The sequence below is a fragment of the Channa argus genome, chromosome 10 (genome assembly GCF_033026475.1).
Source record: "Channa argus isolate prfri chromosome 10, Channa argus male v1.0, whole genome shotgun sequence".
NCBI lineage: Eukaryota > Metazoa > Chordata > Actinopteri > Anabantiformes > Channidae > Channa > Channa argus.
In genome coordinates, this window is record NC_090206.1 from 6,396,579 (window position 1) to 6,417,896 (window position 21,318).

The following is a 21,318-nucleotide window of genomic DNA, read 5'->3' on the forward strand; positions in this document are numbered from 1 at the left end:
TCAGTAGAGGAAGAGAGGCGGCGACGTCACATGGAGAGATGCAACCAGCAATAGCTGCTTCACTAATCACACATTAACTAAACTACTTACTACGAGCTAGTGTGGCTAGCTGCATGCTTCGCCTGTGATTTCTTACACATTCGGAACAGAAAACCTGCAAGAGTCAAACGCGAGATTCATAGACCGTGCATAACGGGAAGAAATAATTGGTCCACACACAGTTTTCGTGGCCTCTTCTTGCATCCAGTGGGCGAGATATTTGGGCTAGCTAGCGAAGTCAGCGAAAGCAAATCTTACCTTGGCTAGCGGCGGGCTAGCCAGCTAGCTAGCTTAAAGCTAGCTACTACTAACTCACGGTAGTTAGCTTGCTAGCGAGCTGTAGTAACTTGCGTCATGGATGAACTACTCGTGGAAGTGAGAGAACCAAGTGGGGCCTTTTATAAGGTAAGTCACTGGCTTTTGTTGAGCTTTATTATACCAATTGCATCACCATGCATAAACGTTACACTAACTAGCAAGGCGATATCTGTTTGTATATACGGGCCTTAGTGCTTCCGTCCAGCTGTAAACAAAGCTAACGCTAGGCTGCTGCTGGAGGCTCAGTGCTGCTAGTCCAATTATTGAGTTGCTGGTGATAATATCGGTGGTAAACCAGTGCATTCGTAGTGATGCTGGGAATCTCGACGTGATTTAATCGTAACTGTGATGGTCTGTGTGGTGTCAAGGTGGTTGCTGATAACAAACGTGCCCATATGCTTTTTGTTACCTAAAGCAATTTAGTAAGGCAACAGCAAGTTTGGATGTTGTTTTCTATTACCTGCATTCAACCAGTGGCCAGGTGGTACTAGTTTGATCAAGGCTGTTGATGGTTGAGAGTATTTTTTGAAGACAACTCAACAAGTGGGATGCAAGATTTTGGGAGTGTGCATTTGGTGTTTTTTATTATATAAGTTAACAGAGACTGAGAAGACAGAAGCCTTGCTCATATATAATTAGGTACATACTGATATAGAGGTTTCTCCCAGCTTTGCTTTTATCAGCAGAGGAAGAAATTCAGTATTACATTGGAAAAATACTCTGTAAGTAACGTGGTAAACTGTCACTTATATAGCGCTTTTATCCAGAGCGCTTTACAATGTTGCTTCTCATTCACACACACACACTGACGGTGGTGGCTGCCATGGAAGGTGCTCACCTGACAGGCCAGGAACAACTTGGCATTCATTGTCTTACCCAAGGACACTGACACATAGCCAGGGGGGACCAGGAATCAAACTACTGACCCTTTGGTCCGTAGATGAGTGCCTTGCCAACTGAGCTACAGCCGCCCCATAACTACATTCAGTTTTGCTGAATCCAAATGATATAATAATAATAAAAATCATACTGAAGTAGTCTAGAGTAAAAGCACTAAAGCAATAGAACGTTGTGTTTTCTTAGTGTTGGATTTTGATGTTGTATGACAACAGTCTTAAACAGTCTTGAGATGTACAGCAGAATCTCCAAGCCTTTATTTCTCTGGACTGTGTAAACAGTGCAGACTCGTCAAATTGCGCTCAATGTCAGTTGATATGTTTTTAATGTACGGTGAAGCAGTTACTTTGGTTTAATTTAATGTACCTGTCGTTAAATATTGAAAGGTGGAAAACCAGCTGGGTATGGTACTCGACCAAATGATTTTTTTACAATACCTACAAACATCCTAGTAAATCAAGCAAACCCTAAATTTTGTACATGCTTTAGTGCCTAAAGAGCCAATTGTGTTGTTCATCAGTGCAAATTAGAGACTTGAGTTTAAAAAGTTTGAGAGACTTAACATTGAAATAAGTTTTTAACTTTTTGAATGACAGTGATAGTCTTGGTTGACTACCCAATTCGTAGTTAAATGTTTTATTATGGTAATATTTGTTATTACTTATTGTATTCCGGAAACAGGCACGTCTGAAATCTGTCAATATTGAATGCCTTTTAGTTTTTAACATTTTAGAAAAAGTATGCAATACTTTACAATAATGCTATACACATTGAAGATAATTGTGAGCACATGGTGTTATAGTATCTTTTGTTTCTATAATTGACCAAATTGTTTAAGGATTTGGTTATGGTTCAAGGAGTTCATATTGTTAGCACAAATAAAAAACTTTCCCTAAGTTTTTGAGGATTTTAAACATCCATTTTTGACTGTTACTTCGCCAGGCAAATGCTACCCACAGGCTAGTCTCTATCTCTTTTCCTCCTAGGCATTGCATGTCCTACTTGTAATACTTATGGATGCAGGACTGTGTGGTGCAATCAGAGTTTTCACTATTGATTTATGTAAAAAAAATTAATGTAAAGCAACTGTGGTTGTTTGGATGTTAACAGCTTTGGCGTTGGCTTTGGCTTGGGTAGCTGAATCGTTGCCCTTTTACATGCTTGAAGCCGAGTAGAAAGCTGTAATCATACTATACATGTAATCATTTATACAGGTTTGTCAAATTAAATAGTAACTTGTGTAATTCTTGTAGGCCTTTGTAAAGGATGTTCACGAAGGATCAGTCACTGTGGCATTTGAAAACAAGTGAGTAATGCAGATCGACATGCACAGAAAAAGTAATGTACTGTCGCCCATTCATGCTTAGTTTTAGTGTGTGTTTCTCTGTTGCAGCTGGCAGCCGGAGCGCCAGATCCCTTTTCAGGATGTACGTTTTCCTCCTCCAACAGGGTTCTGCAAAGACATAAATGAGAGTGATGAGGTCGAGGTAGGACTGGTGCAATATCTTCAAAGTTGCCATCAGACATCAAAGATTTAAAAAAATATTGTTAGTACATTCACTGAATTATTGTGCAGATTGCCACACTGTCGTAGACTACATGTACTATGACTACTATGGTCACTATTATTACAAGTTCCACTGGCTGTGTTAATGCAGCAAAGATGACCTACTGATTATCTGCATAGGCTATATAATAAGTAAGGGGTTTGCCAAGAAATATAATTGAATATAAAACAGATTTACCCTTGCAGCTTGAGACAGACTGGCCCACAAGTAAAATTCTGCTTTCATTCTGACAGCAACCTTTCACTACAAAGTTAAATCGGGAAAATTGAGAGAAAAACATGGGAATTGCAGATTATGCTGCTGCAGATTAGTCAAAAATCCTTTTGGAGAAAACAAACATACAGTGTGTTGCAAGTTGACCTTTTACACATACAGGTATACAGCATTCCTAATTTTATTATTTTGTATTTTGCATTTGTTACCTTTCAAAATTAGCACTCATACATTTTTGTTTTTTTTTTATTTTCCGCAGTGAAGAACACTGGGGAAATTGCATTTGCTCACTTCATTACAATTGTTTTATGAGAAAATCATTCATTTTGTGTTTTTAATAAGTTGGAGATGCAAAGTTAATAAAAAAAAATTTAGGAAATTAACTTATTTGTGTTCATATGTGCTGCACATTTGCTTGTGCCTGATACGTTTATTCATCTACAATGTGTGTAATATGTGGAAAATGACTCTGTCCTGCCAGGTATATTCCAGGGCTAACGACAAGGAGCCATGTGGATGGTGGCTGGCCAAGGTTCGCATGGTCAAAGGAGAGGTAAGGTTCAGTCTACATACTCTTTAGGGTCATTAACACTTAGTGTACAGTCCAGAGCTGTGTATGCAATTGAGTTCTACATTATTGAAAAGCCCAAATGTATGATTTAAAACATAATTTACCTATGAATTCTTAAAGTGGCTCAGTGTCGATAATCTTCCAACATAAACTCACTTTCTCTGGAAGCTAGAGCTTTTTTATTGCAATTACAATTAGTCGTTTAGCAGACGCTTTCATACAAAGTGACTTGCATGCAAGCAACAGACACTGGAGACAACTGTGGGGTTCAGTGTCTTGGCCAGGGGCACTTCAACTTGTAGCCAGGAAGACCTGGAGTTGAACCAGTGACCCTGTAATTTGTGGACGACTGCTCTGCCAACGGAGCTATAGCCCAATAATGGTAGGAGATAATGTGACTTTCAGCTACTAAACAAGTGAAGAGTAGTGGATTGAATTTAGGCTAAACTCTGGTCCGGTTTCATGCTTAATCTCATCTACTGTTTTCTCCCTCTCATTCTCTTTTTCTCTTTCTAGAATTTTCAAATGATAATTCTTAAGCCAAATATTGTTACTTTTTCTCAACTTTTTACTCCCACATTTTGTTTTTACAGCACTGGGTCATTCCTATGCTACTTTTGTCTGTCTGTGTCTTTAGTTTTATGTAATAGAGTACGCTGCATGTGATGCTACGTTAAACGAAATAGTGACGCTGGAGCGGTTACGGCCGGTCAATCCAAATAAACCCGCCTCCAAAACCACCTTTATCAAGATCCGGCTGGATGTACCAGAGGACCTACGGCAGATGTAAGTTTCATATATACACACATGCAGTCACAGATTTTTATATTCCATTGTTTCCACTGTAGTTCAGCCATGGTGCATCCCCATGCCAACAATATGGTACCAATACACACTTATTTGTAAATAATCATTTGCATTGGGGAATCTCTGTCAGCAGCCTCTCTCTGTGTCTACTCCCTGTTTCAATCTGATCTGGTAAGAAAAAGAAAAAGCTCTGGTAAGAAAAACAAACAAACCCAGGAATACATGAAACTGCTTTGAATGAATTTTATACCTATATCAAGGTTCACTGACTCTTCACACAGGTAGACAGACTGGGTGTCAAACACAAGCTGGAGTTGAATCAAACATAGAAAATCCAGCTGGGACCCAGAGTAGTTAAAGACCCCCGAATATAGTCTGTGGTTATATCAGACTGCCAAGGGTTTCTGTGATCTCATAGAAAACAAAGTTTTAATGTAAAAGTCACGATTGGTTTTAGCAATTTAAATCAATCCCCAGTATTTCAAATTTACTAAACAAAGAGACATCTTTTTATTTAGTCAGTGAAAAGAGACCTCTGGAACAGGATGCAAGGAGAGGATTTTGTAGCCTGCATCAATAAATGGACAATGATGCCATGACATTTTTTTCTTTCTTTTAGTTATTTATTTTTGCCCCCAAAAAATTAAGTGCAGCAAAGAGCCGTGCAATTTGCACCAACTTGAGATGTTATTACAGTTTTATTTTTTATATTTCAAATGTGGATTTCTTTTTAATTAACGTGTCTTGTTTTTTTTTAAAGGTTCTTTCCTCTAACTTCTTCTTTTGTGAAGTAATTGGGTTTTTACTTGATCTTTACATGGAAATTAGCAAGCAAAATCCTGCATTGCACTGTAACTAAATAAAAAGTTTTAGCGCATGCATGCAAAATCCCCATTATCCTCTTGCCACTGTCTCTGAAAATATCTTCTAGGGGAAACGGTGTATCCAGAAAATACAGCTCATCGCATTCATTAATCATCTGGAATCAGTGCTTGCCAGCTGAAAATAAATGGAAGAAACTACTTGTAAAAACAAAAAAACCATTGCATTTTAAGATCAAAAGCTTGTCTGATATGGCATTGATACCATTTTTTACTAACCTCACATTGTTTAAGCAGGTAGGTTGAGAATGTCAGTGCTAGAGATATTTTAGGATATGTGATGATGACAGAAGTAAAGCTTTCTACAATTTGCTGCTCTAAAGGATAACTGTTCATTTGTATGTTGGTTAGCCATTTCCCCTAATGTATCTAGTCTACATTTCCTAGCACCATTTGAGGTCAACTTCACATGCACAAGACTTCTCGTGACGTTATGGTGATTCACATAATTTATGTCGATCCGGCTGATGAACAGCACAAAAAAACGAGCTAGAAGTAGGCTGGCAAGTGACCAGTAGAGAGTCTATATATGGTTTATAATTTAGAAAATACAATGCAATGTCTAGTCTCATGGCTTGTGCAGGTTTTTCTGAAAGTTCTGTGATTCTTCCAGACTGTCTAAGACTAGAAAACTGTGACCATTGGTTAAAACAGTATTTAAGTGTGAACAGTGAGTTTTGAAAGTTTTAGCTATTCTTCAGGTGTGTCCCCAACTTTAGCTTCACTCCTGCTATTTGGGTCAGCAGTGTTTGCCAAGTGTCTTTTATCAGCTTAACTGCTTAGTTGTTTGATAAGGATTTTACTATGCAGTCTTTTATAGTATCAGCATTACATTTTAGTACTGATGTGGGAGTACTTGAACCCAGTCTGGGAAAAAGTGGTATCGGGACATTGCTAAAGAGTATTTCAGTTTTATAGCACTTAAGCATTTGCAGTAACTGCTGCACCATCATACATTAGATGGCCAGTTATCAATAGGATACAACTTTATTGTCTGCTCATGTGTAGCTGCATCTGTGTGAGAGAACACAGTATAAAGAAACACATTATTATCAGTAGAACAATGCAGCACTTAAGTTAGTGCTCTCACTTTTTCTAAAATTCATGTTCAAAATGACACAGTTTTACAGATACAGAGAACAAAATGGCCCGAATAACATGGCTTTGTCCATTAGTGTCCACCACTTTGTTACATCAACAAACAAGATAATAAAAATAAACTTAAAATTTGAAAGGATCAACCCTAACCCTCACTCAGAATGAGTATGATTGGGCTGTGCATAAACCATTGCATCATGGTCAAGAAAGGCTGAAAAAGCTGCAGAGGCACTAATCTGTGTCTGTAATTCGTGTGTGCACACAGACTGTTGCTTCAGAAAGTATTCAGAGCCCTTTATTTCTTGTGCACTGTAATGTGTGGCGTATTGGATTTTCTTGTCAATCAATGTCGTAGACATTTTTGGCACCTTTGTTAAATAGCAGCTACTTCCTTAAGTTTTAATTATGTAATAGTTTTGCACAGTACACAAAACACATTGAGTTTTGTTTGTGCACTTGCTGCTGCGATTTAGGCTCAATCCCAATTCATAGTTTATACCACTGACCCTCATTTTCAAGTACTCCCTTGTTTTCAAGCTCCCCCCAATAAACTAATAAAAGGTCGGGGTTAAAAAACCTCCGGATGAAATAAGACAACCTTTTAGCACCTTTTATACATTATTTTAGCCAAATGGATAGTATATTTTTCTGAGGAGCCTTAGTAAAGCCATAGACTGTAAAAACACTAAGACAATCCGTGTCACACTGTTTACATCTGTAATTCACACATGCTAATGTTAATGCTTGCAATAAAAGTACACCAACGTTAGCAGCATCTGTGTTCTATTTTCTTCAGGAAATGTACATAACACATGAAACCACATTACATTAAAAGGTGTGGTTCATGAGTGTGGTTAAACTATTTGTAACAGAGAAATGACATTCATTCCTAACCTTTGGGAGTGTACATTGATGAGTGATAAAAGGCAAATCGATTTAAAAATAAGTCTACAACAAAAAGTGTGCGAGGAGTCTGAATATTTTCAGAAGCCACTGTTTTTCTCAGTTTTTTTTTTTTTTTTAAGAATATAAAATAATTAGATTTTTTTTAATGATATGTTTAACTCTGTGTTGATAGGTGCTCCAAGGAATCGGCACACAAAGACTTTAAGAAGGCTGTGGGAGCATTCAGTGTAACCTACGACTCAGAGAAAAAGCAGCTGGTCATCTTGGTTGGTTAAAACTTATAACTAAAGAACACAGAGACTCTTCTGTCACTCACTAAATTGACATTTTATATATACATTTCAACCCTTTGTTCATCGACTTATATTACCTGCCACATCATTTGTAAATAATTTCTTTCTCCAACATATTTCATAGTCTCTTGAGTATGTGAAATAAACTTTGATTGTTCTTGTAGTCGGTGAATGAGGTCACAACAAAGCGAGCCAATATGATGAGCGACATGCACTTCAGGAGCCTCCGCACCAAACTGTCTCTCATGCTGAGAAATGAAGAGGCCAGCAGACAACTGGAGGTAGACATTTACACACACAAACACACACACATTAGTCCCACGATAACTGCAGCTTCAAGTGTATATGTGGTGATGAATATGTCATTTGATAATTTTACTGTTAAAATGATAATAGGTTAGATTTTCATCAAAAAAATTTTTTTTTTTTAAATTTTCATCACACAATTCCTACTTGCTTTGTTGTCAGACTGATTAAGTAGTGTGTGTGTGTGTGTGTGTGTGTGTGTGTGTGTGCGTGCGTGCTTCTATAGAGTTCCAGGCAGCTGGCATCACGGTTTCATGAACAGTTTGCAGTTCGGGATGATTTAATGGGTCTTGCCATTGGGACCCATGGAGCCAACATTCAGCAAGCTCGTAAAGTCCCTGGAGTCACTAATATCGACCTGGATGAAGAAACGTGCACCTTTCACATATATGGAGAGGTAGGATGCCGAACTTATATGCAGATGAACTGACTCTGTTCTCGATGAACACTTTCTTATGTTTGGATCTATCTGCGCAGGCCTAAACAGTCACCTTCCGTGACACGCATCAGCCACAACATTAAAACCACCTTTTGCTTGTAATCTGTTGAGGCTGATTGGTGTGTAATAATATAGTCTAGACACTTTTAAAGCCTCCTGCTAAGTAAATATTTCTGTTAAAATGAAACCTGACTTAATAAAACATCTGAAGTGACAGATGTCACTTTTATTTTGTGTGTGTTTGTGAAGGACCAGGATGCTGTCCGTATTGCTCGAAGTTTCCTGGAGTTTTCTGAAGATGTTATCAAAGTTCCCCGGAACTTAGTAGGTGAGAAAATTGGTGTGATGTTGAGATTATTCATACAGTAAATTGAATTTAAGGATTAGCCAGATAACATAAACTTTTAAGTCTAAGCAGGCTGTCGTTAATATTGTTGTTGTTATTACAGGGAAGGTGATTGGCAAGAACGGTAAACTAATTCAGGAAGTGGTTGATAAGTCTGGTGTGGTGCGGGTTCGCATTGAGCCTGAGAATGACAAGAAGCCCCCAGCAGCCGCAGCAACAGCAGACGAGGTCAGGGGCAAAGAAATATTGATTAAATCTGACGTCAAAAGTGTTTGATTAATTTTTTTCTTTATTGGTTTAGGATGTCAGACTAGGTATTTCAAAGTGCATGATAGTACGATGGTGTTTAGTAAGGAGCAGTACGTTGCTGCGTAATAAATGATCATTAAGGCCTGGTTCCAACATGTGATAGCATGCTAATCACTGACTTTGGTGTTTCATAACCCTCACAGGGAATGGTGCCCTTTGTATTTGTGGGGACCAAGGAAAGCATCTCCAATGCTACTGTACTGCTGGATTACCACCTCAACTACCTTAAGGTTTGTGTATTCACCAGTCATTACATCTTGCATTAAATCTTGCAGCCGAAGTTTTAGCTTTAGACAGATCCTCATCCCAGATTGTCAGGTAACATCAATTTACCCTTTATCAATTACTAAGTTAAAGAAATAAACTAAAGGCCGTATTATTACACATTTTGGAAATGGATTCAAATTTTACTTGATGTTGAAGTTGATCCAAAATTGCTTTTAAATGGAATAAAAATGTATAGGATTTAAAAAAACACTGTTTACAGGTTTCTGTGTTATGTGTAATTATAATGTTACAAATAACACTGAAAACCACCATGACTGAAAACATATAAACCTACTGTTATTCCAACTTATCATGTCCACAGGAGGTGGATCAGCTTCGTCTCGAGCGTCTTCAAATTGACGAGCAGCTAAGACAGATAGGAGGGGGAGGTGGAGGTGGAGGAGGTGGGACAGGGCCTCGAAACCCCAAAGACAAAACCTATGTGTTGGACAATGGCATGGGGCTGGGGATGGGGAGAGGAGCAGGAGGAGGTGGTGGGGGAAAGCCCTACACAGGAGTTGGAGGAAGAGGTGGACGGGGGCGAAGAGGAGGGGCGGCTTTTGCCTCAGGTACAATGAAAGGCTTAAACCCTGACACACCTGTGGATTTACTCACACTTGTTAAAACAATAATGCTCATAACATCCTTTGGGAATATTATGCTCGTACAGATACAAGACAAACTAGATTACCCGAAGCTGTAATACAAAATACTCATTTCGAGTTTTTGCCTCTTAACACTGAGCTCTTGACTGCAAGAGCTCTCTTGTTGATTTGGATGTAAAAGGCACAATGACTAAGCAGAAGAGCTGATTCTCTCGCATAGATTGAGGATATTTTCAGCCGCTTTTGATTAGTGGTAATTACTTCACTTTTTGTGCTCAGTGGCTGCATTACAGGGTAAAATATGACCCATCACACACGTATATGAAGTCCCTTACATGGGCAACAATTTTATGAAACATTAATCAAAACATTTCGTTGGGCATCCAAAGCAGTTTAAAGAAGGTGTGACTGGTGGTCTCTGTCCCACAGGCACCAACTCGGAGGCATCCAACGCTTCAGAGACTGAGTCAGACCACAGAGACGAGCTCAGTGACTGGTCGTTGGCCCCAACTGAGGACCTGATGACAGGAGGCGGGACCCTGCCCAGACGGACAGATGGGAGGAGGAGAGCAGGTGGTGGGGGACTGAGGGGACGAGGAGGAAGAGGAAGAGGAGGAGGAGGGTATAAAGGTTGGTAAAAATGATAACTCTCTGCCATTGCTTAAATTATTTAAGGTTTCCCTCAGCAGAATATTTTTAGAGCATCGTTATTTGTACACGGTGTCGGGAGGCAAATGTTATCAGAGGAGAAGCTGTTTTATCATTTTTTGTTATTTGACTGGAGATGATGTTAATTTTGAATATAATAAATGGAGATTATCTTTTATTCAAGCAGTGGAAAAGCAAGAGAAAAAGTGCAAGAAATTAGTTCATGGTGAATTGAGAAACAATATTATTTGAGATGCTTTTGGGGAAATTAAAGCCTCAAGTTTTTGAATAAATCAAATAATGAGATCCCTACAGACTGCCTGTCTAATATATTTTTGTTATGACGGTTTCAGGGAGATCCCCCATTTATGTTGAAAGATTAATTTCTGCTGACATAAATCTAATTGTGACGCGCATAAATGTATTTAAATTTGTAGACTTAAATTGTATAGCTGAAACCTTTTATCTCTGTCAGCGATGTAATCTTTGCCTTTTGATTCCACATTTTCCAAAAGTTTGAATGTAATCAAATATTGGTTTAGGTGAAGAAATGCAGTGGAGTGACCAAAGACCTCGTCATGTCAGAGACCCCAAGACAAGAGTGCAAGAAGACACCCTACAGGTAACGCTAACATCCACCTTTGAAAACATTTACTTTGTAGCATCCTTAATTCTTACCAGTTCTTTTCGACTCGCCAAATTTGACAAACTGTTAGCAAATTCAGTCATTTGAAGATCAGACTAACAATAAAACGTTTGTGGAGAGACCTGAAGATGCTTCTCGATAACCACATCGGTTGTTACGAGTCGTTGACTTACAACTTATGTCGACCAGCCGTCTCGCATCAACGACATTTTTGCCCGGAGAGTTGCCACCCTCGGCATGTTTGTGTGTTTAAATTCCAGTAAATCAGCAGTGTTTAAAATACTCAGAACCGCCCATCTGGCACTATTAACCATGCCCCACCCTTAATTTGCATTAAGGGTGCGGCAACATGTCAGTGCAATTGATGACGTAAATAGGTAGAGTTATGTGATGATGCATCTCTGCAGCAGAGAGGGAGCAGACAGCTCAGGTAAAATCAAACCTACTCCTTCACTCTACTGGACAACATCAGTACTCGTTCAGGTACCAGCATAAAAACATTCTGCAATTTAATGATCTACAAGAGTTAATAATTAACAATTCAATTACATTATTACATTATTGGAACACTTGTTAAACAATCATGAATGCAGAGAAGCGACAATTTCAGCTGTGCTCTGAGTTCCCTGTCCACTGTCATGTGTTCCCCACAACAAGCCTATTGGTTAATCACTTACTTCTACGGACACGTTAGCTTACATACACCTGAAGCTAAGTTATTAGAAGCTGGAGGTGCTGCACTGTTCAACCTAATGTACCACAGGATTTGGAGGACGCTGAGACGGTCACAGTCCCAAACCAGGCAGGACCCTGTCAGCAGGGAGTCCCAGGGATCAGTGATGGGGACTGATTTCATTTTCATTCTTCTTGAACTTTATGCAGTTTATATTTTGATATTATTCAGTCGGATTTCACCAGTTTTAATTTGATGAATGCAATATTCCTAGGTCTACGTGGTGACTTTGCTGTTGTAGATTTTTTTTTTTAAATACTCACTCACGCAAACTTTATCTATCCCGACAGACCTGCAGTAAATCCTCCTCCATGAAGGTGATAATGTTTAGTTTATGTTCAAACTCAGGGAGCTATTGGTGTTGACTAAATGATAAGTTATAATTAACAGGTAATAATAACAGTTTTATAACGTGAAGTTGCCGGCTAATTAATTACTCCAAATATCAGATCCTGCTTGGTATAACCATATGTCATGCTCTTATTTTTAGTAAATTATTATTAATTGAAAAATAAAAAAGAGCTTAATGAGAAAATAATCTTTATTGATAATAAAAAAATAAATTAATTGACTTAAAATAATTGTTAGGTGCCTAATTTGTTTTAAAAAGCAGTTGAACACGTGTTCTTTCTTCTCGTCCTTCAGATCCGTGTGGACGGCAACAACGAGCGCAGCGTGCAGCACTCATCGGGGGGGCGAGCAGGGGTGCCCTCCTTAACCCAGGGTGGCATCACTGCCAGCGGAGAGGGCCCGCTACGCCATCACCACCAGAGACCGATCAGAGACAGAGGGATGAAGAAGGACAAACCGGATGCTTCTCCGCTGGTGAACGGAGTGTCGTAAATAGGCCACTGGAGGACCTGCTCACTCAAACAGACACATACACACATTCAGAAACAAACACGACTCCCTATAAACCATTGTAGATTCTCTCCAGATCTTTCTTTCAGTCTTTGTCAACCACATGAATACACAAATCTCATCAGCTTGGAAGTTTAATGTAGTGAAGTTATAGGCCAGAGGTGAACAGGCATCTTCTGGTGTGGTGTCTGAGCGTACTGCTCTGCTTTGGTCTTTTTGGGTCCTGCCCTGAATTAGAACTAAAAGAAACTAAAAGAAACTGTTCTTTTTTTTTTTTGGACGAATGAAAAAGAAGAGGAGGGGTTTACTAAAGCTCAAACCTCCAAAACTGATTTTTTTTTTCTTTTTTCTCACTTAAGAAAGACATGAGTCAGACAAATCAAGGAGATCATTGGTTGACAATACATAACAGAAGAAACTGAGCCTTAAGCTCAAAAATCCAAAACTTGGGAATCCACTGCAATACAGCATTGCATTTAGTACCTGACTATACTAAGCGATGGAGTTACTGAGCATCTTTTAAATGAATTTACAGTGAGACTTTTCAAATTAATTGAAATATTGCAAAATACAAAATCTTTTTGAGAAGGCTCAGATGAGACCAGGATAAATTCTTGTGTATATAAGAAATTGGCGAAGCGTTGGGAATTCAGGCTGGGAGAGCGGTCGATGTTTTCTAATCAAGTCAAACCCTTTCTTTGACTTTAGACTGTCTGTTTCCTGTTTCCTGAAATCTGAACATGTATGAGCATTGTTTATCCCAGTAGTGAAATGATGTGAGGAGTTCTTGAGTCAACAAACTGTAAACTCTTCACTGATGTCATATTTGCTTTGTCACCTGATGGCAGTATAAACTTCCTCCAGTCTCTTTGCCTGTGAGACCGAGCATAAATTCCAAACAGTTAATATGTACCGATAGAAATTGGAGGCAAACTTTTATGCAAATTACCCGTTTAAAAGCACTTATTGAGGCATATGTAGAAGCCGCTCCCACAGTATTATAAACTGTTGTCCTGGGAATTTCTCACAGAACAAACTGTGTCTCTTAAAGAAATCGCACAAAAAAAAAAACATACATACAGTTGTGACAGTGAATCGCAAACTCCATTAAAATGTTGCAATAAATGTTTATAAAATTGAAAACATAAGACATCTAGGTATGTAGCTGTTTAAAAAAAAGAAAATAAACAGTGACTCTTGAATAAGGTGTTGAAAGATGTCATGAATGAAAGTTTGTGGCACAGAGAATTCAACATGTCCTGACACTCATTAGACTTCATTGCCACATGTGGTTCTCAACAGCAGTGAGAAGCTTGGGTTACTGTTCACCCACTACTCATCGATCTCATTGATAAGGAATTTACATACGCTACCGGACTGATAAGAGCCTTTCAGCCTTAGCAGTTGGATATTACACAGACACCACTTACACTGACTTATTTTTGGTTATTTCCTGTCTCTTAAATTTAACAGGCTGTGGGTGGATGGATGCCAGTTAACTTAGCACAGTAACTTCTGCTTTTATGATCTGGCTGCAGGATTAATTATGGCAACATCGCGACTGTAGAACTCCTGATCACCTGGGCTCTTCTTTAATTTATGAATAACATTTTGTTTTTGCGGTTAGAAACCATGTTTCTTGTGTTATTAATGTGGAAGAAACTACATATTTTTGAATCATACCTTGACAAAATAAAAATATGGTGTTCGTTTTGTGTAATAATCTGATGTTATTTTGTGTTGGCCTCATTTTGTAAATGACAGGCTCGAAGAGGGTGTCTGTTGTAATAACTATAGGAACCACTATAGCCGGTGATGTTCTCTGAACATGGAAATGTTCTTTTAACTTTTCTGTTAATTTTTTTTTCTTTAGGTGAAAGTCAGGTTTCATGTCACAGGCTGTTCATCTGTAAGTCTCCTTAGTCAAATCCTCTGTGGTGTTAACAGTCATAGAGCTACATTTTATTTTCCAGTCTTTTGCCACTTTCTGACTCTACGTTATGATAAGGCTCTTGCCTTTTTCTTTGTGCCTTAGATTAATACTTCTGTTCCATTTGGCCCACTCTGAATACATCTAGTTTTTTAATACTTTAAACCTGTTTAACGCCCCTTCTCTGTCTTTTCTCTTATTCTTACGTACAGTTCATTAGTGTGTCTTGACATGAGTAATTCATTTTGGGATCAGCTATGCATTAGGACGTTTCTGGTGAGGCACAGCACTTCTGCGATAACTAGGATAGGACAGGATTCAGATTTTGTATTTTATTTTATTTTTTTCCCAGTCTGGCTTATTTTGTGGACTTGTTTACCTCCTGCCACTTTCCGACTTAGACGAAAACAGAAAAAAGAACCAGACAATCATCAAATGCCTGAAAGTGATTTTTGTCTAACCACTGCAGTTTGTCAGATTTCAAAATGGCACCGAACAAAACGATGTGTTGACTTCAGGCTCTCATTTTGAGATGTTACAACCTGCTGTTTCTTGACACTTTATTAATGTTCTGCAAGGTTGTTAGTGATGTCATTAACAAGATAAATACAGTTTATTTAAAATGAAGGCCTATACAACTATTGGCATGTTAAAGTGACCAAATTGTTTTCCTGAACTCAGAGTGGCTCTGATAATAATGGTATTTGATCATTTGTGACTATGATTAAAAAAGAGAAGTCATAAGCCTTTAGACAAGTTTAATTTATGTCTAGTATGCTAATTTCTTCCTGGTTGGGAAAAGTTGTGCTACTTGAACGAGCTGCTTTGGAGAAGTCACTGACGTAGTCAAACGTGTTGTTTGGACAAATGAGAGGTCACTGTAAAACAAAAAATGGTTCTCAAGTTGTTTTTTCCTGGGTTTGTAGGTGTATCACAAATACTGTATTACACCAGATTCATTATCCAGCAGTATACTAGGATGATTAGTTTTAGTGTTGCTATCAACTAATGGGGAATCAGGTACTTGGAAAGTTAGAATCTACTCGTTCAAATGTTCTTGTACACTAATAGTGTACAGCAACAACTTTGCCCAAAGTTAATGAAAACCACCTATAAGAACCTTCATCAATCATGTTATACATTGTTTTTCTTTTTTTTCTTTTCTTTTTTTTTTTTTCTTACAGAAAACTTGCCGTTGTGGTTTAACAGGGTGTTGTGAAAAATATGCATTTCTTGTCTTGGTGCATTAACTTCAAGGCAGCAGTTTCCAATTGTTTTCAGTTTTTGTGCTAAGTTAACTGACCTACTGCTGACAGAAATGAGAGTGGCATCAATCTGACTTCACTCTTTGGAAGGACATGAATCCGTCTAGAGTCCTTTGACATTTCCCAAAATGTCGACACATCAACAACCTCTGTAGCATATAATATCTTTTCAATTGGCTGGTTAAGCTTTTAGCCAGACGCAAAGAAAAAAAAAAAATTAAAGGTTTGGCAAAAACAAAGCTTAGGAGAATAATTTGTAATGTGAGCTGATGTATGTGTTACAAATTAATTTCTATCGTATTGCTAAAAAGCTGAAAATGCCTCAGAGAAACCTCACAGTATTTTGAGTGACGTGCCTTTGTTTGTGGCTGACGGGATCTTTCTCTGCGTAATTGACTCTGTGTTATTATATCTGAGCTTCCCGAAAACTCTTAGCTCGAGTCTTGATTGTGAGGGTGAATTTGTTTAACAAGGAAACTGCCTGCTCCAACCACCTGTGTACAGATCGCATTCATATGCCTCTAGCTTGTGACCGGGTTCAGTTGATCATCGAAATAGTTTCAGTTAGACGTGCAGTTCATTCATTTTAGTGGCACTTGGATCCCATCAGTGATAGTCATTTCTCCATGCTGACTCTCCTTTTTAAAGTGCAGGATGCACAGTGGTATTACCTTGTCTATTTCATTTTTCATATCTTTTTCCTGTCGAAGAGGCAACTGACATGTCAGTTAAAGCTGTTAGGTTAATCCAAGTCTTTTCTTTACCAGTCTCGCAGTGCGTGTACCGCTTTCATTTAATAGCTTTGGGTTAGAAAAATACATACAATTAATTGAAAGTAAATTGTATCAGTGTTACTTTGTCTCATTTCTTCGTGTTCAGTTCAGTCTGAGTAGCCAGTGATGACTAACATATTCTGTCAGTGGATGAGACAACTGTCAACTTAAAAGTCAGCAACACATGAGGAACTTTTACCATTTAGCAAAAGAAAGAAACGCTTTTATAACATGAGGAACGAATCATGAAACAGTCTTTTTACTGAAGGAAGCTTTGTTCGAAAGTCTTTCTCGCTCCCTAATCTTTTCTGGCCTTTGCTTTCACTTGCTGATCTTGCAGCAACCGTGCTGCATCTGTAAAGCAGTCAACAAACAGTGCGAGCGAAAGTAATGTCTTATTTTCAATAGAGCATCACCGGTGTACGGTTGCTTTGTGTTGTGAGAAAACATGACCAACGAAAGGGAGGGTGACATATTGTATATAATGTCATTATTTGTCTTAGAAAAGATTTGTACTGTTGTTTTAAATGTGCACTTACCTTGATATTTTCTTCTTTTTTTGCTGTTTAATATCAGTTAACGGCTAGATTTCTTGATAATAAACTTAATGATGTGTAAAAAAGAATATCAGGGTTGAGTCACACACACACAGCTGTCATTAATATTGAAATGTGCTGCAGAAATTAATGTTACATTTCATTACATTTTTCATTACATTTTAAAAATGTTTTTTTTTTTTTTTTACCTAACAGGGAAAAATCCACCGTAAATCAGAGTTTAATAGTTTTTCATGATGTCCATAGAAATTTCTCAACCTATTCTTGCACTTAAAAGCATTTTGAATCTCTGTTTTCATGCTGTGAAAACGTGTCACTGTTAGACTCCATTTGTACTGATTGAAAGCAGCATCTTTTAAAGGCCACTTTTGAAGGGGCTGATTATTTGATGATTAAAATAGAGTGGATTAGTATGAAAGTACATTTGAGATCTTGGAAAGAGAAGTTATCCAAAATAAAATTTAAAAAAAAAATCTACGCTAAAAATCACTTTGTAGCTTTTTCACGGACTTTCAACCATGAATCACTGCATCGCAGTTTACGTATTTGTTCCGTAAAGCCAGCTGTTATCACATGACCAAAGTTCTGCTCTGAGGTCAGTGGGGAAAATTGTGATATGCAGTTAAAAAAAAAAATCAGAATAAATAACCAGCAGGGGCACTGAATTAACATGGGTTTTGAGCAATGTGTTACCAGGAACCTGTTTTTCTACCTGTGTTTCCACCAACGGAGAAGGGGCCAAATTTAGTCCTGGTGCTTATATTACAGTACACTGTATATTTAAATACTTGCCCTGCATTTTTTAAATACAACTGAACCTTCATGCTTTTAATATGTCAGTGGGCTAATTTGTAATCTTTCTGTGGCTTTGGTCTTAGTGAGATCAGAGGAAAGGAAAGAGGCAAACTGCTAATATAATACAACCGCAACTTGTTTTTACATTGCAGTTATAGTTCATAACTTTTTTTTTAAACCTAACTCTGTATTTTCTAAAATGTAACCACAGTTTAGCCTTGGGAAACGTTTGCCACGTTCATTAACTGGTGTAACTTATGTGAATTATGTTTTATGGTGGATTTTTTCCCTTTATTTTAGATTTTTAAAAAAAATGCATGTCTTGTACATTGATCCCTGAAGTTTGTTGCCTTTTATGTATAGAACACTTAGAATTTAATTATTCTTATTAATTATTTGTTTCAGTCACCATAGTGATGGGTAATGATGAGTGCAGTTTGTGTAATTTGTTCCTTTTTGCCTGGTGTCTCATAAGGTGTTTGCAAGTAAGTTGCTTGGGTTGAGATATATGTCCTAAAACCCAATTTCCTTTTGAACTGAAAAGAGAAAACAGTTTGGATGCATTTGGTTTTACAAACCCTTTGGGCTGCAGCAGTTACTGAGTGTACAAAGCTCCAACTGTAGCTTCACATCAGCTCTCTCTCTTGTGACACAATGAAATTCTCTGCATCTGTAGCCGTGCTTCAACCTGCTTGTTGGTGTATTTTTACTGTGCCTCCAGACACCAGGTTTAGAGTGGATGTTGAACTTGTAACTGCTGGAATCCATCCTACAACAGCAGTTCAATTACATTTTCATGCTTTGGTTGGATCTGTTTTTATTTTTAATTTTTTTGGGGAGGGGGGCATTACTAACAAATAGTAATGCTAAACCAAGGCTTGTATTATAGTGAATAATGTAAACTTAAAAAAAAATAAATAAAAAAAGAGGGGGACCTGGTGCATGCTGACCAGTTGGGGGGTCACTGATGAATTGGTGCTAAGAAGGCATTTCTACAATTGAGATTTTACTTAACTAACTGGTTGTGACTTTGATAATCAATCTTGCTGTTTTCCTGAAACCTGCAATGGAAACAGCTTAATTAAGATGTGTACAGTCTAGATCATAGTGGACTGCAGAGGGAAAAACCCGTGGAGACCATTGCAAATGTGATCAAATGGAAAAGTTGCGGGGGGAATCCTTTCCCTAGTTAGCCTTAGCGGGAACCATTTGGGATCTGAAACCAGTGTTTAGGAGATGGAACAGCATGCATGCATGTTCTTCCCAATATCACACTGTGTACATTTTGATTTATCCTGGTGATGTAAGGTGTCATATGGGATAACCACCGGAAGATGTAATTCAAGGGGGATCCCAAATGACTCTGTGAAGAACACTGCTGAGGACACCCAGTTTACAGATACACTGTTCTTATGATTCAACTTGCACTGTCTTGACTTGTTGTTTTGGTGTGACGCTGTCCTCAATGCAGTTCTCTGTTTCCAGTACTTTAGAGCAGTGCTATAACATTATACTCCGTAATGTAATGAATGGTACTACACAAACTGTCAAGTGGATTTGAGAGAGAGTAATGCTTCTTTTAAGGTCAATGTTAATTTCCCTTAAACTTTTTATATTAAAAGATTGGCAAGTTGTACGTTCGGCAGATAAAAGTAATTTTTTTTGGACCGGTATTTCTGTACAAGGCCATTCCTATTAAATTAGCTCGGAAATTTGTCATCTTTCAGCCATATTGTCTTTTGTCAACCAATGTTTAAACAAACATTTAGCATCTGTTCTAATAACAGAATAAACTAAATAATCTTGATGATGTGGTACAGAAACTACATTTTGCCACTTTGACAGAGATGGTGATAGTTGTAGGGTGTTTTTCTCATGAAATGTGTGTTTAAGGGTAGCAGCTGGGTTTTCTTGATGCTCTCTCTGTTGTACAGAGTGTATTCTTTATTCATCAATCAATGGTTTACAGAAGAAGAATGCCAGTGATTTATATATCTGCATTTTGACACAAATTGATGTTTATTCTCTTTCAACTCCAAAACGAGGTATTGGACTGAAACACCAATTCTTACTTTTAAAAGCTGTAACACACGCGTTGTTTTGCAAGCATGGAAGTGAAATATAGACACGACCTTGTCCACCAACCCTGATTTTTGACTCGCTATCCTAATAGAGATTCTCCTTGAACAAGAACGAGCGTTTCTATCGGCAAACACATGATGATAACGGCACATGAATTTGAAGTGTTCTAGTTTAGCAAAAAAAAAAAACAAAAGGTTCAGTTCTTGTAATACAATTGTAGTACAATCTTATTTTGCATCCGTCCCTCGCTATGCGCCAAGTCGTGGTGGGATGTGACATTATCTGGAGATAAGATGACCCAAAACCATCTACAGCAGATTTCAGCGTATATTTATTTGCAGAATGACTAAAACATCAACACATACTAACAAGACACACTATGGGCTGTTCAACAGTAGAGCGCCAGAAAGTGAAGACACACCGAGATTCTGTAGATACTTAATCCAGGATAGTCAAAAAGCTGTAAAACCTTGTGTGCACTTTTAAGCATTTTCTTTCTTTTGTACATACTACTAGCATTTACGATGTTTGGGTTGACATGTCTGGTTATAGTGCAATATATTTTGTATGCAAGCAGTTTCAATAAATAAAGGTTGATCTTCCTCCTACATTCACTGGGTCTTTGACTCTTGTGTTTTAGGATGTTATTTTGTAGAATTAAAGGTTAAAATGTAGGTATTAATTGCATCTATATAATCATATAATCTGATCAATAGAGGCTTCTGGGAAAGTGGTGCAATTTTATTGGTACTAAATAAAAAATGAAAGACGCCAAGAGTGTAAGGCAACACATGGAGTGACCGAAGCCTTTATCACCCAGTGCTGATCCTGCGTCATCGATGTTCACCTTTTTATTGGCCGATAAGGTTCATTTCCCTGGAAGGAAAAGTGTAATGCAGCTCCATTATTCACTCTGTATTTTGCTCTGCATTTGGTCTCCACCAACTTCAGACGGTGGCTGATAATAGTCCCCGTTATTTATTTGCTAACTTTGTCTGTCTTTAGGCCTGGTGCTGAGACAGAGGTGGATTTATTCTTCTCTTATTCATTCAGTTTCCGCTGGAGACGAAGCTAAAAAGTGTAGTAAGGATGAACCGAATCGTTATGTTGCAGGACATACAACCAACACAATAAGCTAAAAGACACAATAGAATGTCAATGATTC

At 38.0% G+C, this 21,318-nt stretch overlaps 1 protein-coding gene across 1 annotated transcript; it reads left to right on the top strand.

Moving 5' to 3' along the window:
* fmr1 (fragile X messenger ribonucleoprotein 1) lies at positions 1–20,761 on the top strand. Its single transcript, XM_067518401.1, has 15 exons — positions 1–444; positions 2,508–2,560; positions 2,648–2,741; positions 3,517–3,588; positions 4,244–4,392; positions 7,471–7,564; positions 7,756–7,872; positions 8,124–8,294; positions 8,586–8,664; positions 8,786–8,910; positions 9,135–9,221; positions 9,581–9,827; positions 10,293–10,493; positions 11,054–11,133; positions 12,536–20,761. The coding sequence occupies exons 1-15, from the start codon at positions 394–396 to the stop codon at positions 12,731–12,733; spliced, it is 1,818 nt and encodes a 605-aa protein (XP_067374502.1). The 5' UTR covers positions 1–393; the 3' UTR covers positions 12,734–20,761.
* Positions 20,762–21,318: the final 557 nt, after the last annotated feature.